General features: G+C 40.4%; 2 protein-coding genes across 2 annotated transcripts; one reads left to right on the top strand and one right to left on the bottom strand.

Moving 5' to 3' along the window:
- Positions 1–1,348: 1,348 nt before the first annotated feature.
- On the bottom strand, positions 1,349–5,974 carry gar1 (GAR1 homolog, ribonucleoprotein). The gene is made up of 7 exons (XM_049585159.1): positions 5,900–5,974; positions 3,287–3,473; positions 2,661–2,815; positions 2,455–2,514; positions 2,227–2,350; positions 1,898–2,017; positions 1,349–1,809 (listed from the first exon to the last, which is right to left on the bottom strand). The coding sequence occupies exons 2-7, from the start codon at positions 3,456–3,458 to the stop codon at positions 1,799–1,801; spliced, it is 642 nt and encodes a 213-aa protein (XP_049441116.1). The 5' UTR covers positions 3,459–3,473; positions 5,900–5,974; the 3' UTR covers positions 1,349–1,798.
- Positions 5,975–5,994: 20 nt separating this feature from the next.
- Positions 5,995–14,562, top strand: LOC125894038 (alcohol dehydrogenase class-3-like). Its single transcript, XM_049585141.1, has 10 exons — positions 5,995–6,115; positions 6,236–6,282; positions 6,557–6,658; positions 7,022–7,172; positions 7,284–7,371; positions 7,459–7,678; positions 9,904–10,164; positions 10,410–10,542; positions 10,819–10,957; positions 14,276–14,562. The coding sequence occupies exons 2-10, from the start codon at positions 6,265–6,267 to the stop codon at positions 14,301–14,303; spliced, it is 1,140 nt and encodes a 379-aa protein (XP_049441098.1). The 5' UTR covers positions 5,995–6,115; positions 6,236–6,264; the 3' UTR covers positions 14,304–14,562.
- Positions 14,563–16,046: the final 1,484 nt, after the last annotated feature.

Genomic DNA, 16,046 nt, shown 5'->3' with positions numbered 1-16,046 from the left:
TTCTGACAATATGTAGTTTCTATTATGTCTGTAACATTTATTTTTGTTCAACAAAGTACCACAATAACAGTTGGAAAATATATCAAAATATTTTTCTTTCTTTCATTTAGGGTAGGGGTGGACAACCTTTACTGATAAAAGTGACATTATTGGCCAAATAAAATTTAAAAAAAAAAATCTGTCTAAAGCTGCAAAACATATTTAGATAAAAGGTAACACCCTATAAAGACTAAATTAGCCCCTCAAAATTAGGAACAGGTCTAAATGAGCATTCATTAATATGATTTACTACGAGGTGGCTACTCTGCAATTTACTATTTATAATTATTTAGTACTTGAGCTTTGCAGTGTTGCTGCTGAAAGCAAATGAATCTGTTCACACACTATTAAACCCTCTTTTTTTCTCCAAAACATTTCCTTTTTTGGATTTTGAATCTATAGCGAGCCTTGATAGAGAGACTCAGGGCTAGCCACTGCTAAAATTTAGAGGATAAGGAACCAGGTCGTAGACATATGATGCCCGTTGAGACATTTTTTAATTCAATGTATAGGCTACATGTTTTTATAATGGTAGAATGTAATAATCACTTTAGGCCTACAACAATGACAAATGAAAATCTGGATGTTAAAAAATAAACATGATTCACTTCCAGATAATTTTATGTCAAAGCCACAGGGAGCCACTGCAGAGCAGCATCTGGCTTTGGAGCCCCAGGTTGCCTACCCCTGGTGTAAGGCACATGAACCAACATTAGGCTTTTGATTTAAGTTTTACAGTAAGTGTAACTCAACATCACCAATTCATTAGAATTTCTCACTATACTATATGTGGGTTGGTGATGGTATTGATTTGTATAAAAAAGTACAAATGAGCTTAATTTTGTTGATGTTAATACAGATGATAATTAATATTTTGTTGAATAACCTTGTTTAAAAAAAGAACCTAAAATGATATCTACTGCTTTTCCCTCATATTGTCATAATCTATGAATATTTATATACTTTTCATTTTTACAAGTCTAACTATGGGACACAAAATGTCTCATAATTCACTGAAACCAGTATACAGATGTCCACTATAGGTTTTCAAGTTTCCACTTTGTACGATGATTGGCTTTCAAACTGTACCTCCGCAGCAGATGTATGTGAAACCTTGTGGTGTCAGTGTGGAGTTCTGCACAGTAATGGCCAAACCTCACAATGAATCAACAAGTAGTAGTAAGACACATGCAGGGAGAAATATTTTCTAGCTACGTTTAGACACCTGGATAAACCTTTTTTTCTTATTCCCCACCTCCCCTCACCTCTTCTCCTACTAAGACCTAAAAAAATAAAACAGAGACACAGCTACACTACAAAGCACCTTTTAATCAAGGCCTTCAACAAAAATGTGGCAACATTCTGCTCAAGATTTTACAATTTATGGGTATTAAAATGTTTTAACTAACAGCATATAAATTCTGATTTCCCCACATATTTTCCCGAATTGCCACATCAGAGGAGATGAATACACAGAGGTTTGTGAATGTTCAAAGGGACAGAGTAACTCTCCCTGACAGGCTGAAAGGTCCCTGTTATGTAACACACAGGCATACATGAGAACCTTTTAAATAAAAATCATCCATCATATTTCAAAACTGGTACAAAAATAGAACAAAAAAGGGAAAATCCATTCAAGTTCTCTGAACAGAGGCAATGTCCATACTCTGAGTCCAACAGGCCAGGCAGTGGCACAGCCTTCTTGCTTGTGTAGCACAGGACAGGCAGGAGACCATCACACCACACCATTGCTGTCAGATCATCTCCCACCTGCAATGAAGAGCCGAAAAAAGTGTTACCTTCACACCAGGGAAGACAAGTATAATTTGAGAATGCAAACACTGAAAAAAGGGCAAACCTCTGAATCCTCGTCCTCCTCCACCTCTCCCTCTGAAACCTCCTCCTCCACCTCGTCCACCTCCAAATCCTCCGCCGCGGCCGCCTCCAAATCCTCCACCGCGGCCCCCTCGGAAACCGCCTGAAACAATAACAGAATTAATCAAACCACTCGTACAAGCCGTGCTCTGAACAGACACAAAGGAAGCACACTTTAAAGCCACAGCAAGTCTGACTGACAGATAATCACAGCATGAGCGTCCAAGTGGGAAAAACTGTGTCGGGAGCTGCACATTCATCAACAATAGGAGACAGGATTAATTAAAATGAGACACAGTTTGGATGCCTCACCTCCACGACCACCGCCTCTTCCTCCACCTCTACCACCTCGGCCTCCTCTTGGTGGACCCTTCTCTCCTGGCGGCCTGGGGAGGAATCTCTGCAGCGGGAGGAGCTTCATTGGATCTATATAAAACTAAAAGACATTGCAAATTACAAAACAGTGTAACACACAAAGGCACTGAAATGCTTTTCAGTATGCAAATGCACTACTTTAAAATGTAAAAACAAATTTTATACCTTCTGCATTTTCTTAAATGAAGATGCCTTCATGTTTTCAGACAGTTTGACTGAAAAATACTGCAAAGATAAGTTAAGGAATTAACAAGATGTTGAGCACCAACAATGATATCTAAGCCAGCATGGGAAGCTGATCTTTGCTCTTTTTTCCACCACAGGTTGTTTCAGAGGGTCAGAGGCTGAAATAAGTACAACAGAAAGGATACAAAGTCCCGGAGCTGGCCGAAAATCTCATCCACCTTCCCGATCTGCTCCTTGTTTTCCAGGTACACTGGGGCGTTGAAGTAGGGAACTTTGTTTTCCTCTGTTGTACACTTGCACACAATGTCGTCTTCACATGGATGCATAAACTCTCCCAGTGCTGCACAGAAATAATGAACAAGTGTTAGCTGGAGGCAAAAACTGTACCCAGGCCCAGTATCAACATCCGCCTTTGGTCGACTTTATGAGCCCTTTATATGACTTCCAAAAGTTTGCAACTGTTGAGATATGGAAGATTGCCAAGTGTTTTACAGCTTTCAGAAAACGCTAAGATGACTGCATGACTGCAGAGTCACTTGCAAGAGTTTCTTGCTTTCCGGGAACTTCACAACTGCATCATTCTGTCCAAACGCTGATGTTGACACACACGATATTTAAAAGTTGAAAACTAATTATGGCAACTTTCTGATGACATCGACTCTCATGATTCAGGTGATGTCATTCAAAGTGTGTGATGGCTTAGTGTTTAGTGCTAAGAGCTAATACCAGTGCTGTACCTGACAGTTTGGGACATTTACAGGCTGTCAGCTTCTGCAACATCTTTTCAGCAGTTCTGGTTTTATGATCTTACCGACGACATATTCTGGAGGACCGTAGTCTTGTTGTCTATTAAAACCGCCTCTGCCGCCACCACGTCCAAATCCACCACCTCTTCCTCCTCCTCCTCCTCCTCCTCTGAATCCTCCACCTCGGTTAAATCCACCTCCTCTGCCTCCTCGTCCACCACCTCCTCTGTAAGACATTTTTCTTCAAACCCTCTGTGAGAAACACAAAATGAGAGAAAACAAGTCAGAACAAAAAACATGACAAATCATAATTAGTAAAATTTAGCATGGTTGCTTGTTTGTCTCCAACCTTTATTGAATACATTAGATACATGGAGGATGCACATTCCAGATTTTCATTATAAAAGTTGTAGAAAATATATTTTGGATTATAAAATAATTGAAAAAATAAATTTTGTTGCACAACAAATAAAAAATGCGGGGAAAAGTAAGAAACATGACGAAAACAAAAACCTGCAGGGTCTGCTTAACAATGATATGAAATGTTTAAAATCAGTGGTCCCCAACTAGTGGGTCCAGGTCGATTCTGAAAGGACCGCAAGTGACTCACAAACGTGTCAAGTTTGTACAAAAGAAAATTTATTTTGAAGTACAGAGAATTTCCCGCACAGAGCTTTTATTTTGAAGTGCCAGTTCCTGCTGTTGAGTGAGCACCTAATGGACAGCTATTTAACAGAGACAGCAAACTAGCTCGAGGGCATGGCCACACACAAGTATGACACTGAATGAATTAAACTGTGTGGACCTTGTAGTAATGACTAGGCAGAAATCTGGACCCTGTGGCTGGACCAGTTGGGAGGGATGGCAGGAGAAATACCTGCACACCAGTACAACTGAGCTGGACCGCCACAAAAAAGGTTCACAGGCTGAGATCAATGCCAAAAAAATGTATTATGTATTTAGTCAGAACATTTGTGCCCAAAAAAAAAAAAAAAAGGCTGCTCACAGTGCAAAAAATTAGTGACTGATAAGTGATTAAAAAACAGCAGCAAATGTTTCAGTCCTTGACCATCATCAGTGCAGATGCACCCAAGATAAGGTTTTTTTTTAATCATTGTACAGACGCACCCAAGATAAAACTTGTCTGTTGCCTTAAGTTTCACAGCAGCCCTAAGTCTGGACCACTTGTTTCAATAATGTAATAGTTCTTGCCATTTTACAATTTTTGTGTTTTAAATTTTTAACAGTGGTCATGTTTTAAAATCAGTATCTAGAAATATATAAAAAGGACAGTGGCCTTTTAAGCCAGTGGTTCCCAATCGTTCCTGCCATGGGGTCCAAATATCTCCTTAGTCATTAGCTCAAGGTCCACACAGTTTAATATATTCAACATCATACTTGTGTTTGGCCAGTTGTGGAGCTAGTTAGCTGTCTTTGTTAAGTAGCTGTCCGTTAGTCACTCATTCCACAGCAGGAAACAGCACTTCAAAATAAAATCTCTGTGCCGGAAATTCTCTGTACTTACTTAATTAAATTTCTTTTTCACAAACTTGACATATACAAGTCACTTGAAGTCAATTCAGAACCTGCAAATAGGGATGCACCGCTCCGATATCTGGATTGAATATCGGAATCGGGGCCGATATCATCAAAATTGATGGATCAGGTATCGGAAAATGCAACCAATACGCGAGGCGACCCTTTCCCTTTAAATCTTGTTTCATTTTATCTTAAGAAAGAACTGTGTAGTAATCCATGCCTGATGCCTCGAGTCTTTTCTGTTCTACATGTAAAGGTATAGCTTTTTAGGTCAACCATGTCATTGGATCAGTATTGGCTGATACTCAAAGCCACAGCATTGGGATCGGTACCGAAACTGAAAAATCTGGATCGATGCATCTGTACCTGCAACCCACTTTTGGACCTGGACCCACCAGCTGGGAACTATTGATCTAAACATTTCAGTTTCATGCCGTCTGTTTCACAGACCCAGCTGGTTTCTTTCTTCTCCCTACATTTTTTAATTGTTGTGCAACTTTACAGTTGGAAAAGGTACTTCTTAATATAAATTATATGTCAGAAATTCACTGTCCTGAAAAACAAAGTGTGTATTCAACAAACTTGACACATTTGCGAGTCACTTACGGTCCATTCAGAGTGGATTAGCGACCCACTTTTGGACCAGGACCCAGTAGTTGGGAACTGCCGTTTTAAGCCACATTACTTTTTTTGAATAAAGCATTTTGATAAAATAATAATAAAGTAATTAAGTGCCTTGCATCAGCCGTGAAATTGGGATTGTTAAAAATGAGTATCTATCCCTGTTGACATCTTTTTAACGTGTTCTGACCCAAAAAGAAGTGGCATGAAAACAAACTACAAACCCATATATTCAATCGTTTCCTTTTCACAGTTATAAAAAAGTGCATCTATTGTTCATTTGGAAATTAAAGATACATAATAAGCTTTAACTGGGCAGTATCCATTCAACGAGCTAACTGTGAATTCAGCAGCACTACATAACTGCTAGCTAGCATGCTAGCTCACTTTCGTCATTAAAACTCCACAATTCAGCCGCATTTCCCCCACAAACCAAAACATTATGTTTTCACTTCAACATGTAACCTTCTGTAAAAGTCTGTGACATTATCTACACACACTTAAAGCACATTACTCACAAAGTTTATCGGCTTGCAGCTGCTATTTACTCCGAGTGACTTCCATGCGATGACAACACGTGTGGCTGAGGGCTGCCGTAAAGCTCTTCACCACTGTCGGGAAGTGTCGTAAAGTCATGTACGTGAAACACGATCCATTCGCGTCCTCGTATGCATATTTAGAGGAGTAGGCGGTCAGCTGATTGACTTATCCACAAGGCAAAGATAAGAGACACGGTCAGTATGAATTTACGGACTTCATTATAGAGATAATAAAATCCCAAAGTTATTTCTGTTAGACTAGCTGATGTGCGCATGTGTGAACACTGTTAATGTGATTATTTTGTTCAAATGCAGGGAATTTAATTATTAAACATCACTCAACTATGTCGACAACAGGTCAGGTAAGAAAATAATCCTCCTTTACGATACATAAGAAGTATAAACTGGTTATTATTGTATTGTGTACTGGTGTCTTTATTCTGGAAACTGGTTGAGTTTGATGTTACCCCATTTTGTGCCTCACCTATGTTTACAGTAGGACTACACTCTCATGACAGAAACAGCTGCCCCACCCAAGGCTTTTACAGTCAAGTGACTTTTCATTTGAGACGGGCTGATGAACACGATGTAACCGCCAACCAAACAACACACACATGTTTTTTATTTCTCCCTAAGGTGATTCAATGCAAAGCAGCTGTGGCATGGGAGCCTGGGAAGCCTGTGTCCATTGAGGATGTGGACGTGGCCCCGCCTAAAGAGCACGAAGTCCGCATCCAGGTCAGCTGCTCATCACAAGCTTGTCTGCCATGCAAGGAAAATATCCAAATTTGGTTGTGAATGTGGACGCTCACACAGCAAAGGTTCCAGTGTCAACAGGTGGCAGTGGTGTTAAACACACTCATGGTGTTAGATTTTATCTGGATTAACATGACTAATAGGAACAACAATTTCTTACAGTGATAAATAAACCAAGCTTCATGCAGATGTTATTTCTTGTTTTGACTTTGATCATCACACAGGCCCCTGGTGCTGACAGGAAACATATGCATTCAACTTCCTCTGTATCATTTTGCATCTTGTTGATATGAATATTACTTCCTGAGACTGTCACACGAGTCAGCACCACACCTGTTTGTGCAGGTTGTTGCCACAGGCGTGTGCCACACAGACTGGGAATACCTGTACGAGGCTGGAAAAGGGATGAAGTTCAGACCGTTCCCGTTGGTTCTCGGCCACGAAGCAGCAGGGATAGTGGAGAGTGTCGGTCCTGGAGTCACCAAATTCTCACCGGGTAAGCTGTACAGCTCACAACAAACAAGCCGACATGACCTAACATGACCTAGCATGACTTGACATTTAACTGTGGCTGATGTGGTTTGTCTGCTTTGTCTTTTATTGGCAGGCGACAAAGTTATTCCTCTTTTTCTGCCACAGTGTGGGGATTGTGATAGATGTCGGAGTCCTAAAACCAATCACTGCAGGAAGAACTGGTGATAAAAAAAAGTCATCACATGTTTACCCACACAAGTCACCAGTGCGGTCATGGCATTTCACAGAGTCATTGCTTCCTTTTTTAGGTCATACACACAAGTGGGTGTCCTGGCTGATGGCACAAGCAGGATTTCTTGCAAAGGGCAGCAGGTCTACCAGTTCCTCGGCGTCAGTTCCTTCTCCCAGTACACTGTGGTTATTGACACCTCGCTTGCGAAGATAAGAAGTGATGCACCGCTGGACAAAGTGTGTCTGCTGGGCTGTGGAGTCTCCACCGGTTATGGTGCTGCTGTTAATGCAGCCCAGGTAAGAGGATACAGATCTGCTGTGTGCACTCAGTTCAAATCATACTTTGAATTCTCACCGTCTCTGATGTGAACCTGTGCTTGTGTGCAGAGTCCTGTCTGTGCTTAGAACTACATGGATGCTATGAATTTACAAAGACGTAATTTATAAATAGTTTAGCCTATTATAACAAAATGGATTTATTATATGAAGGAAAACATCTTTGTTGCAATTTGAATTTGACATGTTTCTAAATTGCTGCCCGATGAGGTTACCAGTATGTTGCAGGGCTGTAGTTACTTATTTTCCCCACTAGATGTCAGTAAATAACACAAGCGCCACATAAGTGGACTTTCTGGGTTAAAAGAATTCATTAATCCAATATTCTGCTCCAAGTACCACACAAAGGAAGTTTTGTAGAAAAGATTAAAGGTCTGTAGAAAATATAAAGGTTTGCAGACAGTTCCCTCAAATGCAGCATAAAGAAAATGATCAAACTTGTTTTTAATATTGCGCAGACAGCATTGCTCAGTGGCAAAACAAAGTGGAAGTGTGAATAAAACTAGAATAATGGCAAAGCAGTCTTGCACGCCTGATAAGAATCAGTTCTTTCAAAATACTCCAGCTAATAGAAAATTTAAAGGATGACTACGGCATTTCTCAACTTGGACCCTATTTCCCCGTGTAAACCGGTCAACGAGACTGTTGTGAACAGCAGTGTTTAAAACTGGTCCAGTATTGAGCAAGCTGGCAACAGCCAGCAGCCACGGGATGAGCTGCAGTGGAAGCACACGGGATAGTTGAGCACCATCACTGTATGTCTGAGTGGCTCAGATTTTTATTTGAAGTTTCTGAAGTGTCTCTTTCCCTTTCACTTGATCTGTTTGTTATTGCCTCGCTAAGCAGTCCACTCTTCGTGCGTATACTCCGGCTCACATAAATACCGGTGGCGGTCAAATTCAAAAGCCTCATCCACAAGAATGAAATCAGGTGAATAATCATCCATGACACTATATGTCTTCACACTAAACTATGTCTACTGCAAAATACTTACTCTCTCCAGGACCCACACACATTTCCGCTGTTGTCTTTCTGTGACATCTTGTGATATTTCAGAGCAGACCTCCACTTAACGAGGCAATAACAAACAGACCGGATCAAGTGAAAGATAAAGAGTAACTCCAGATAATCAAGATAACAATCGGAGCCACTCGGTGGTAAAAATAACCACTTCTAATGGACATACAGTGACGATGTTTAGTTGCCCCGTGTGCCTCCACTGCAGCTCCCATAATACAGGAGCAATTAAAAAGTTGTTGTTCATATCAGTGTCTTTGATCAGTTTACACGGGAAAGAGACAGACCACGTTGAAAAATGGCGAAGTTATCCTTTAAGCAAGGGGATCGTAAAATGAAGTTTTACTCATATTTTTGATATGTAGAGCATGCGTTGTTTTTAAATCAAGCTATGCAAATCTATTACAAACAATAATTAAAGCAAATACAGCTTAAAAACATAATAAGCAAGGGCATAGGTTTCATTTCCACATTAAGGGGGGAACGACACGCAAGTGTGGAGGAGTCAAACAAGCCCTTAATTTGTATTCATCAGGTCTTATTCTCTCTGCAGCAGTTTATGGTGTAAATGCCTTTAATTTAGTCAAAATAAAAGTCCTCTGCTACTTTAATGGTTTTAATCAGGGAGACAAATGCACATGTAAATATTGAGGGAGATGTGTCCCCAAAATCTGCGCCTATGTCAAAGCTGCCTTGCATTGACATAGGTAAAAAAGAAAAGGTAAGACCTGATGCATACAAACTGTTAAGGGCTTGCTTGACTTCTCCACATTGTCAAGGGGTAGGTTTCATCTAAACATTGAATCGGGGGGTGGGGGTCTGGTGAATTTTTTGCATCAGTTTATGGTGTAAATGTCTCTAATTTTGTTAAAATAAAAGTCTTCTGCTACTTTCGTGTTTCCATCAGGGGGGACACATGCACATATTCTAAATATTGAGGAAGATGTGTCCCCTGCGTCACCCCAGAAATCTATACCTATATGTATGAGAATAAAATGGGCCAATTGAAGCGAAAAAGAAAAGGAAAAAAAAGTTTATGATGGGTTTGTTTTGAAAAAAGAAGACAAACTGCTCTGTATGAAAGTTGGCAGTGAACTTGATTAAGTGATCTCATCAGATGTCTCTCAGACAGTCGTCGGTTGACCGACTCCTAAATGGTGTGCATCCAGGTTGAAAAGGATTCCTCATGTGCCGTGTTTGGGCTCGGAGCTGTCGGACTGGCGGCCATCATGGGCTGCCAGGCTGCTGAGGCGAAAAGGATCATTGCGGTGGACGTCAACCCTGACAAGTTTGAGATAGCGAAAAAGTTTGGAGCCACTGATTGTGTCAACCCCAAAGATCATGAAAAGCCCATCCAGGAGGTGCTGGTGGAGATGACGGAAGGAGGGGTGGACTACGCTCTGGAGTGTGTTGGAAGTACAGCTATTATGGTGGGTTTCTTGATGTGTTCAGAAACATTTTAATATTTGATTCTTACAGGTGCAGTAGGACGTCTGTACAGTGTCACCACAGAGTAGGTGTGTAATGCAGTATGTGCACATTGGTTTGTTAAGAAATTACACAATCTTTCACTTACATAATTTGCTGTTGTGAAATTGTCATGTATTTACATTCTAGTTTAATCACATTGTGTACTTTTGTGTATTAAGACAACTTATGCTTTGTGTTGCTCCAGAGCGCTGCGCTTGAGTCTACAACAGACGCCTGGGGCATCTGTGTCATCGCTGGGTGGTCAGAGACAGAAGCCATGGAAGTCGTGGTTGAAAAGATCCTGATGGGACGCACCTTGAAGGGGACTTATTTTGGAGGTGAAACTAAAACAAGTTATCAGGCCATGTAAAAAATGGGCTTCTGTAATGGTTCAGCATTGTTCATTGAGGCAGGTTGCAGCAAACATCTGATATGCACTGAACATCTAACATATCTAACATCATAAAAGTATCCAAAGGAGGGGAATTCTTGGGGCCAAAAAAATGTGCGATTACAAGAAAAGATGATGAAGAGGAAGTGCCTTTCTCAGGGGCTCATGAAAGATCGCTATTTTGTAGTTCTTGAGGACTCAGTTCTATTGTCCTCTTCCATAGGCTGGAAGAGTGTGGACGATGTGCCTAAACTGGTGGATGCCTACATGAACAAAAAGCTGAAGCTGGATGAGTTTATCACCCACACCCTCCCTCTGAAAGAAATTAATGTGGCCTTTGAATATATGAGAACTGGGACAAGGTAAGACCTGATTTATCTGTGACGTGTGTGTGTGTGTGTGTGTGTGTGTGTGTGTGTGAGTGAGTGAGTGAGTGAGTGAGTGAGTTTTACATTGGGGTGGGTGGCAACAATACAGTAAAGGGGAACCCTACTTTAAGTCCCAGTGTGTAAGATTTAGGGGGATTTAGTGGCATCTAGTGGTGAGGACTGCATATTACAACCAGCTGAAACTTCTCCTGGTTAAAATTCCGTTCATTGTTCAGGAGGTTTTTACCGGGAGCTGAATCATCAGCAGAGGTCTCTTCCTCTCCAAAACAAACGGACCAGGGGCCTCATTTATAAGAGTGCTTAGGATTCATACTAAGAGTGGACATGTGCCCAAAAGCTGAAAATGGCGTGCGCCAAAAAATAATCTGATTTATAAAACCGTGCGCACGCACACTTGCACGCAATGTTCTCTTTATAAATCACAGACCTCCTGGAGTTGTGCGCACCCAGATCCGCCTCATATTCCGCCCTCTACACACCCTAGTTCAACCATAAATGGTCATGAAAATCACCTCATGAATGCGATCTGCATATAAATAAGTGGTTTCTCGTTGTGTGAGTCACGGCGACAGGTGTGAGAAACAAACCAAAAAACGGAATTTCTCCGAGACTGAGCTAGAGACCCTTTAACGGGAGGTGGAGGACTGAAGACAGATTTTATTTGGTGGCCACAGCAGCGGGATCACTAATAAAAGAAAGCTAAAAAAAAGTGGCAACACATCAACGCTGCTGATGCTGTCAGCTGTGTCTGTGGGACTGCACGGACAGTGACAGAACAAAAAAAAAAAAGTGGTCTGATCTAAAGGTAGACCAAATATTTCTACTCCTTTACCAACATGTAGTTAATGTATTGCTTTTAAATTTGAGGATGTTTGACATTGATGTGCGACATAAAGAATCACATTCATTAAAGGTGGAGGCAAAAAGGAGTATGCGCCAGTGCCATCTTGCGCAATTACGCACGAGGGTCACTGCAGTATTTATATGTTTATGGCAATTAGTCTGATCAGACACCGGGACTGAATTACAGCATGAACCAGTGGTATCCCTGTCCCAAAATACAACGTGTAATTTGAAATACAATTCAAAGATGAAAGTGTAATAGGCGAACATGTTTCGGTGCCGGTTTTGTCATGAACAGCACATGTCTAAGTAGGGCTGATGAAATGAGTGTAACAGTTGTGCTTAATGGCTGTATTTCGAGACATGATAAATGCACTGGAAATATTTAGCTAAAAAAATAAATATATTCCATGCAGTCATGCCGTCCTCTCCCCCTCCTGCGCTCACAGAGTGGACAATGAGACGTTAGAGGCAGTGCAGATTAAATGCGTATTTAGAAAGAATTTCAATTCAGGATTTGAGTTGGATTTTACAACGTTTTTATGAAACAATTATCGCTCACTTCAAGCGCAAAATAAAGCTGCTGGATTTAATTTCAATGATAACGTGAATCTAAGGTGGATATAGCGTGACATTAAATTTGTGTGAGACTTCAATAAAAATCTGACTCCACTTCTCCACCTCGCTGTCTGCGTCGCCACTTCCCAGTGTCTTCCAAAATGTGCGCACGCATGACTCAGAGTTTGCTTACAGGTGCGCACATTCTCCCGCCAAGTTTATTTTTATAAATCACAACCTTTGCGTGGGAAGTGGCGTACGCCACTTTCAAGCCCCGTTTTGTGCGTAAGCAAGCTTTATAAATGAGGCCCCAGGTGATTCATGCCAGTAAAACACTGAATAAAGCTGTTTAATGTTAAAAAAAATTGTGGTTTTGTGAGACTGGTCAGCTCAAAGGGGCTCTATCAAGAGTCAATGTTTGGCGTTGCAGTTCTGGGCTACTGTAGAAACATGGTGGTGCAACATTGACTTTTTTATAGATGAGGACCTGCTCCCTGTGTAGATCTATCTTCTTTTAAATCCCCCTTAAAAGTGCACTTTTAGAAGTGTGCTTCCACAGGGTTAATAGCCTGAACTCACTTTTATCTTAAGTCACTTTTTACAACCGGTTTATATACAAAAGCATTGTCTTAACTATTATTTTACTGATTGTTTTTTTGATTTTATTTTGTCTTATTTGACCTATTTAACACTTTCTCATGTAATGTTGTCCTGTGTTGCATAACTTTTAAACTGATTTTATTGTTATTTTTTATTATTATCTCTCATTTTTTGTTTCTGTAAAACACTTTGTAATTTTGTTTTGAGAAGCACTATAAATTAAGTTTATTATTATTACAATTATTATTATAAAAGGCTAATTTTAGGGCCGTAAATATAGGCAGTACAGGCTGTACGGTTGCACTGGGGCTCGTGAGGTAGGGGGCCCATAGAGAGAGTGTGCCTTCCAACAATGTGTTGGGTGGAAAATTGTCCCTTATGAGTGACTGCTACCTTGGAAAAATGCCCGAGTTCAAAGAAGAACTTTCATTAAATTGAAAACGGTGCCAAATTATATGCTGATTCTACATAAACTATAATAAGCTAGTAAAATTGTTCAATTAAATTATATACAGATATGCAATGATGATTGTTGGGTTATATATATCTTGATGTTATCTAATGTCAAGTCTCTGTTTATGTGACGAGACGATGTGTGCACAATAGCGTACACTGGGGCCCGTCACAACTACCTTACGCCACTGGCTCATTCTGAGGTAACAAAAACACAATGATTCTTCTTTTCAGGTGATGACACACTAACGAAAACATACCTATTACATTATATTCCATTTCTGCCAATATGTCCTCCTAAACCCTACACACTGGACCTTTAAATTAGGAATTTAAATGTTATTTACATGGCATAGGAAAGTTCAAAAAGTCTCAAAACTTGTCATGTAACAGGGTATTAAGTCTGGAGCTGCTCCATACACAGTGAATGGGAGCCAGATTTTATGGACACACACAACGTTTTTCTTTTTTATACCTTTTTTACACCCAAATGATATACTGTATATAGATTTTTTTATTGCAGTGTTCTCAGTGCTGAAACAGAAAGTGTCCCCATATGCTCAGAACACCTCCCCCTGGGTGCTGTTTGTGTCATCTACAACTTTTCCAATCCAGTGTCAATGGAGCAGTTCCAGATTTAATACTTAAAGATGTCACAAATTTGAGTTTCAGCACTCCAGCTTTTGGATTTGGGAGGGAGTTAATCATGTTTACTGATATTTTTTGAACTGTCTTAGACTATAGGAATAACATGTATGAATTGAAAATGGGCATAGCTCCCCTTTAACCTTTACATGTACAATTATATTCTTGTAATTTTTCCTCTTTCATTTTTAGCATCCGTACTGTGATCAGTCTGTCGTAAGAGGAGGCTACACCCACAGTGGCTGCCTAACAGGATGACCAATTCAGTGTTACTGTAATGATACTTTGCGTAAAACTCTTTGCTCTTTCTGCTCTTTTTCCTAAAATATATAAAAATGTTTACCTTGCTTGATTTTATAGCTCTTACATGATATAACATTATCCACTAGAGGGCAGTGTTATATCATGTAAGAGCTTTTGTGTATGTGTCCGTGTATGTCATCTAACTTTATAAAGACATTGCTTTTCTATCATGCAAAGAGTCTGTATTTTTATTCACATTAAATTCTGAGTTTGTTTCTTGTTTATCACAGATCTGAGCTAAAGGAAGAAACACTATGTTCAGTGCACTTGTGTAAAATAATGCCGGGTGTAATTCATAGATATAGACAGCATCTGCAGTAACACCAAGACAAATTCTCTCTACATCTGTCACACTTGGCAGCTCCACTGATTCTGGTCCTGATATGAATGTGAAGTGATAGTTGGAATTAAATACCCTTGTATAGAAGACGGGGTAAAAGACACAGGAGACAAATGGCTGAATCTGTCATCGGCCGCGGAGAAGTATCTGCTTCATGTGGTCAGGCTTACCAAATTTCGTCCTTGGTAATATTATATATTGATTTAATGGAGAGTCGAGGAGAAGGACTAAAATAACAGTTGCTGGCTGTCAGGACAGAAGACAAAAGGTTGTTTGGGGAATGCCTCACGGTGAGGAGCTGAAATAGCTGTCGAAGGAATTTGTTTTATTGAAGTTCCGTTCAGATCAAATGAATACCCTTGGCAGTTTCCCCCGCTTTTCCATCTTTATTTAAAATGGAAAATAAATTTGTGCTCTTCCTCTTATGTTGGTCTCCTCTGCCTGTGTGCTATCAATCACAGATTACACAGCTTTAGACCCCCTCCTCCTCCTCCTCCTCCTCGCAAAGAATCCCAAAGTAAAGAAAGTTTTCAAAAAATAGAGAGCAGAATAATACAAAGAACGGAGCAGTCGAAGGAGATAAGAGAGGAAGATCAAAAGAAAGAGTGAGACACGTTTTGACAGGTGGTAATGTGACTGGGCATCCTCAGCTATAAATGTTGGACATGCTCTCAGATTTATAAGGCTTTCTTGGGGACATATGTCTGAACGTCTGCCTCATCTATGGGAAAACCATCCAAAGTGACGACCATAAGTCTCCCACCTTTTTCCCCTCCTTTGTGTTTGAACTCTACCACCTCTGGAATTGTCACAGCTTGGTGAAACCAATCCAGGCCGGACATGCTATCTGAACTACACCCACAGCATTGTACACATTTTTCAAAGTCCTGAGCGTCCCATCTCGCCATGCTTCACTTACACCTGTGTAACTTTTCTGCAGATATCTCCTGGATACGAAACCTTGGCATCAATTGCCACGGAGTCAACTCGTGGAAGAGACAGCTAACATTTGCGAATGGGGAAACCATATTTACATTTTTATTTTGAGGTACATTTGTTTTTCCGTCTTGCTGTCATCACTGCACTGAGACAGCTCTTTCAGGCAGGAGTCTTGGAGAGATCATTGACAAACAACAGAAATGCCAGATGAGGTAAATGCCATCACACAAATAAAGGCATGTCTGGAAACAAATGCCAAAAAGGGCCACCTTGCCTTCAAGAGATTTCATCGAATTCAATAAGGTATATTCCTTTGTCAGAGACAGACAGATGATGGCACTGAATATTATGAGAACATCTGATTCAACTGGTAATTCATGA

The sequence above is a fragment of the Epinephelus fuscoguttatus genome, linkage group LG9, assembly GCF_011397635.1.
Source record: "Epinephelus fuscoguttatus linkage group LG9, E.fuscoguttatus.final_Chr_v1".
NCBI classification, from domain to species: Eukaryota; Metazoa; Chordata; class Actinopteri; order Perciformes; family Serranidae; genus Epinephelus; species Epinephelus fuscoguttatus.
The sequence above is the reverse complement of the archived record's forward strand: the minus strand, read 5'-3'. Positions and strand labels throughout refer to the sequence as shown.

Bases quoted from the DNA above. Each gene is read 5' to 3' on its own strand.
- gar1 (XM_049585159.1), bottom strand. From the start codon at position 3,458: ATGTCTTACAGAGGAGGTGGTGGACGAGGAGGCAGAGGAGGTGGATTT. The intron at 2,816-3,286 runs GTAAGATCATAA...ATTTCTGTGCAG, and splicing joins TCCTCCAGAATATGTCGTCG to CACTGGGAGAGTTTATGCAT. The intron at 2,351-2,454 runs GTATAAAATTTG...AATGTCTTTTAG, and splicing joins CATTTAAGAAAATGCAGAAG to TTTTATATAGATCCAATGAA.
- LOC125894038 (XM_049585141.1), top strand. The intron at 7,173-7,283 runs GTAAGCTGTACA...TTTTATTGGCAG, and splicing joins AGTCACCAAATTCTCACCGG to GCGACAAAGTTATTCCTCTT. The intron at 10,543-10,818 runs GTGAAACTAAAA...CCTCTTCCATAG, and splicing joins GAAGGGGACTTATTTTGGAG to GCTGGAAGAGTGTGGACGAT.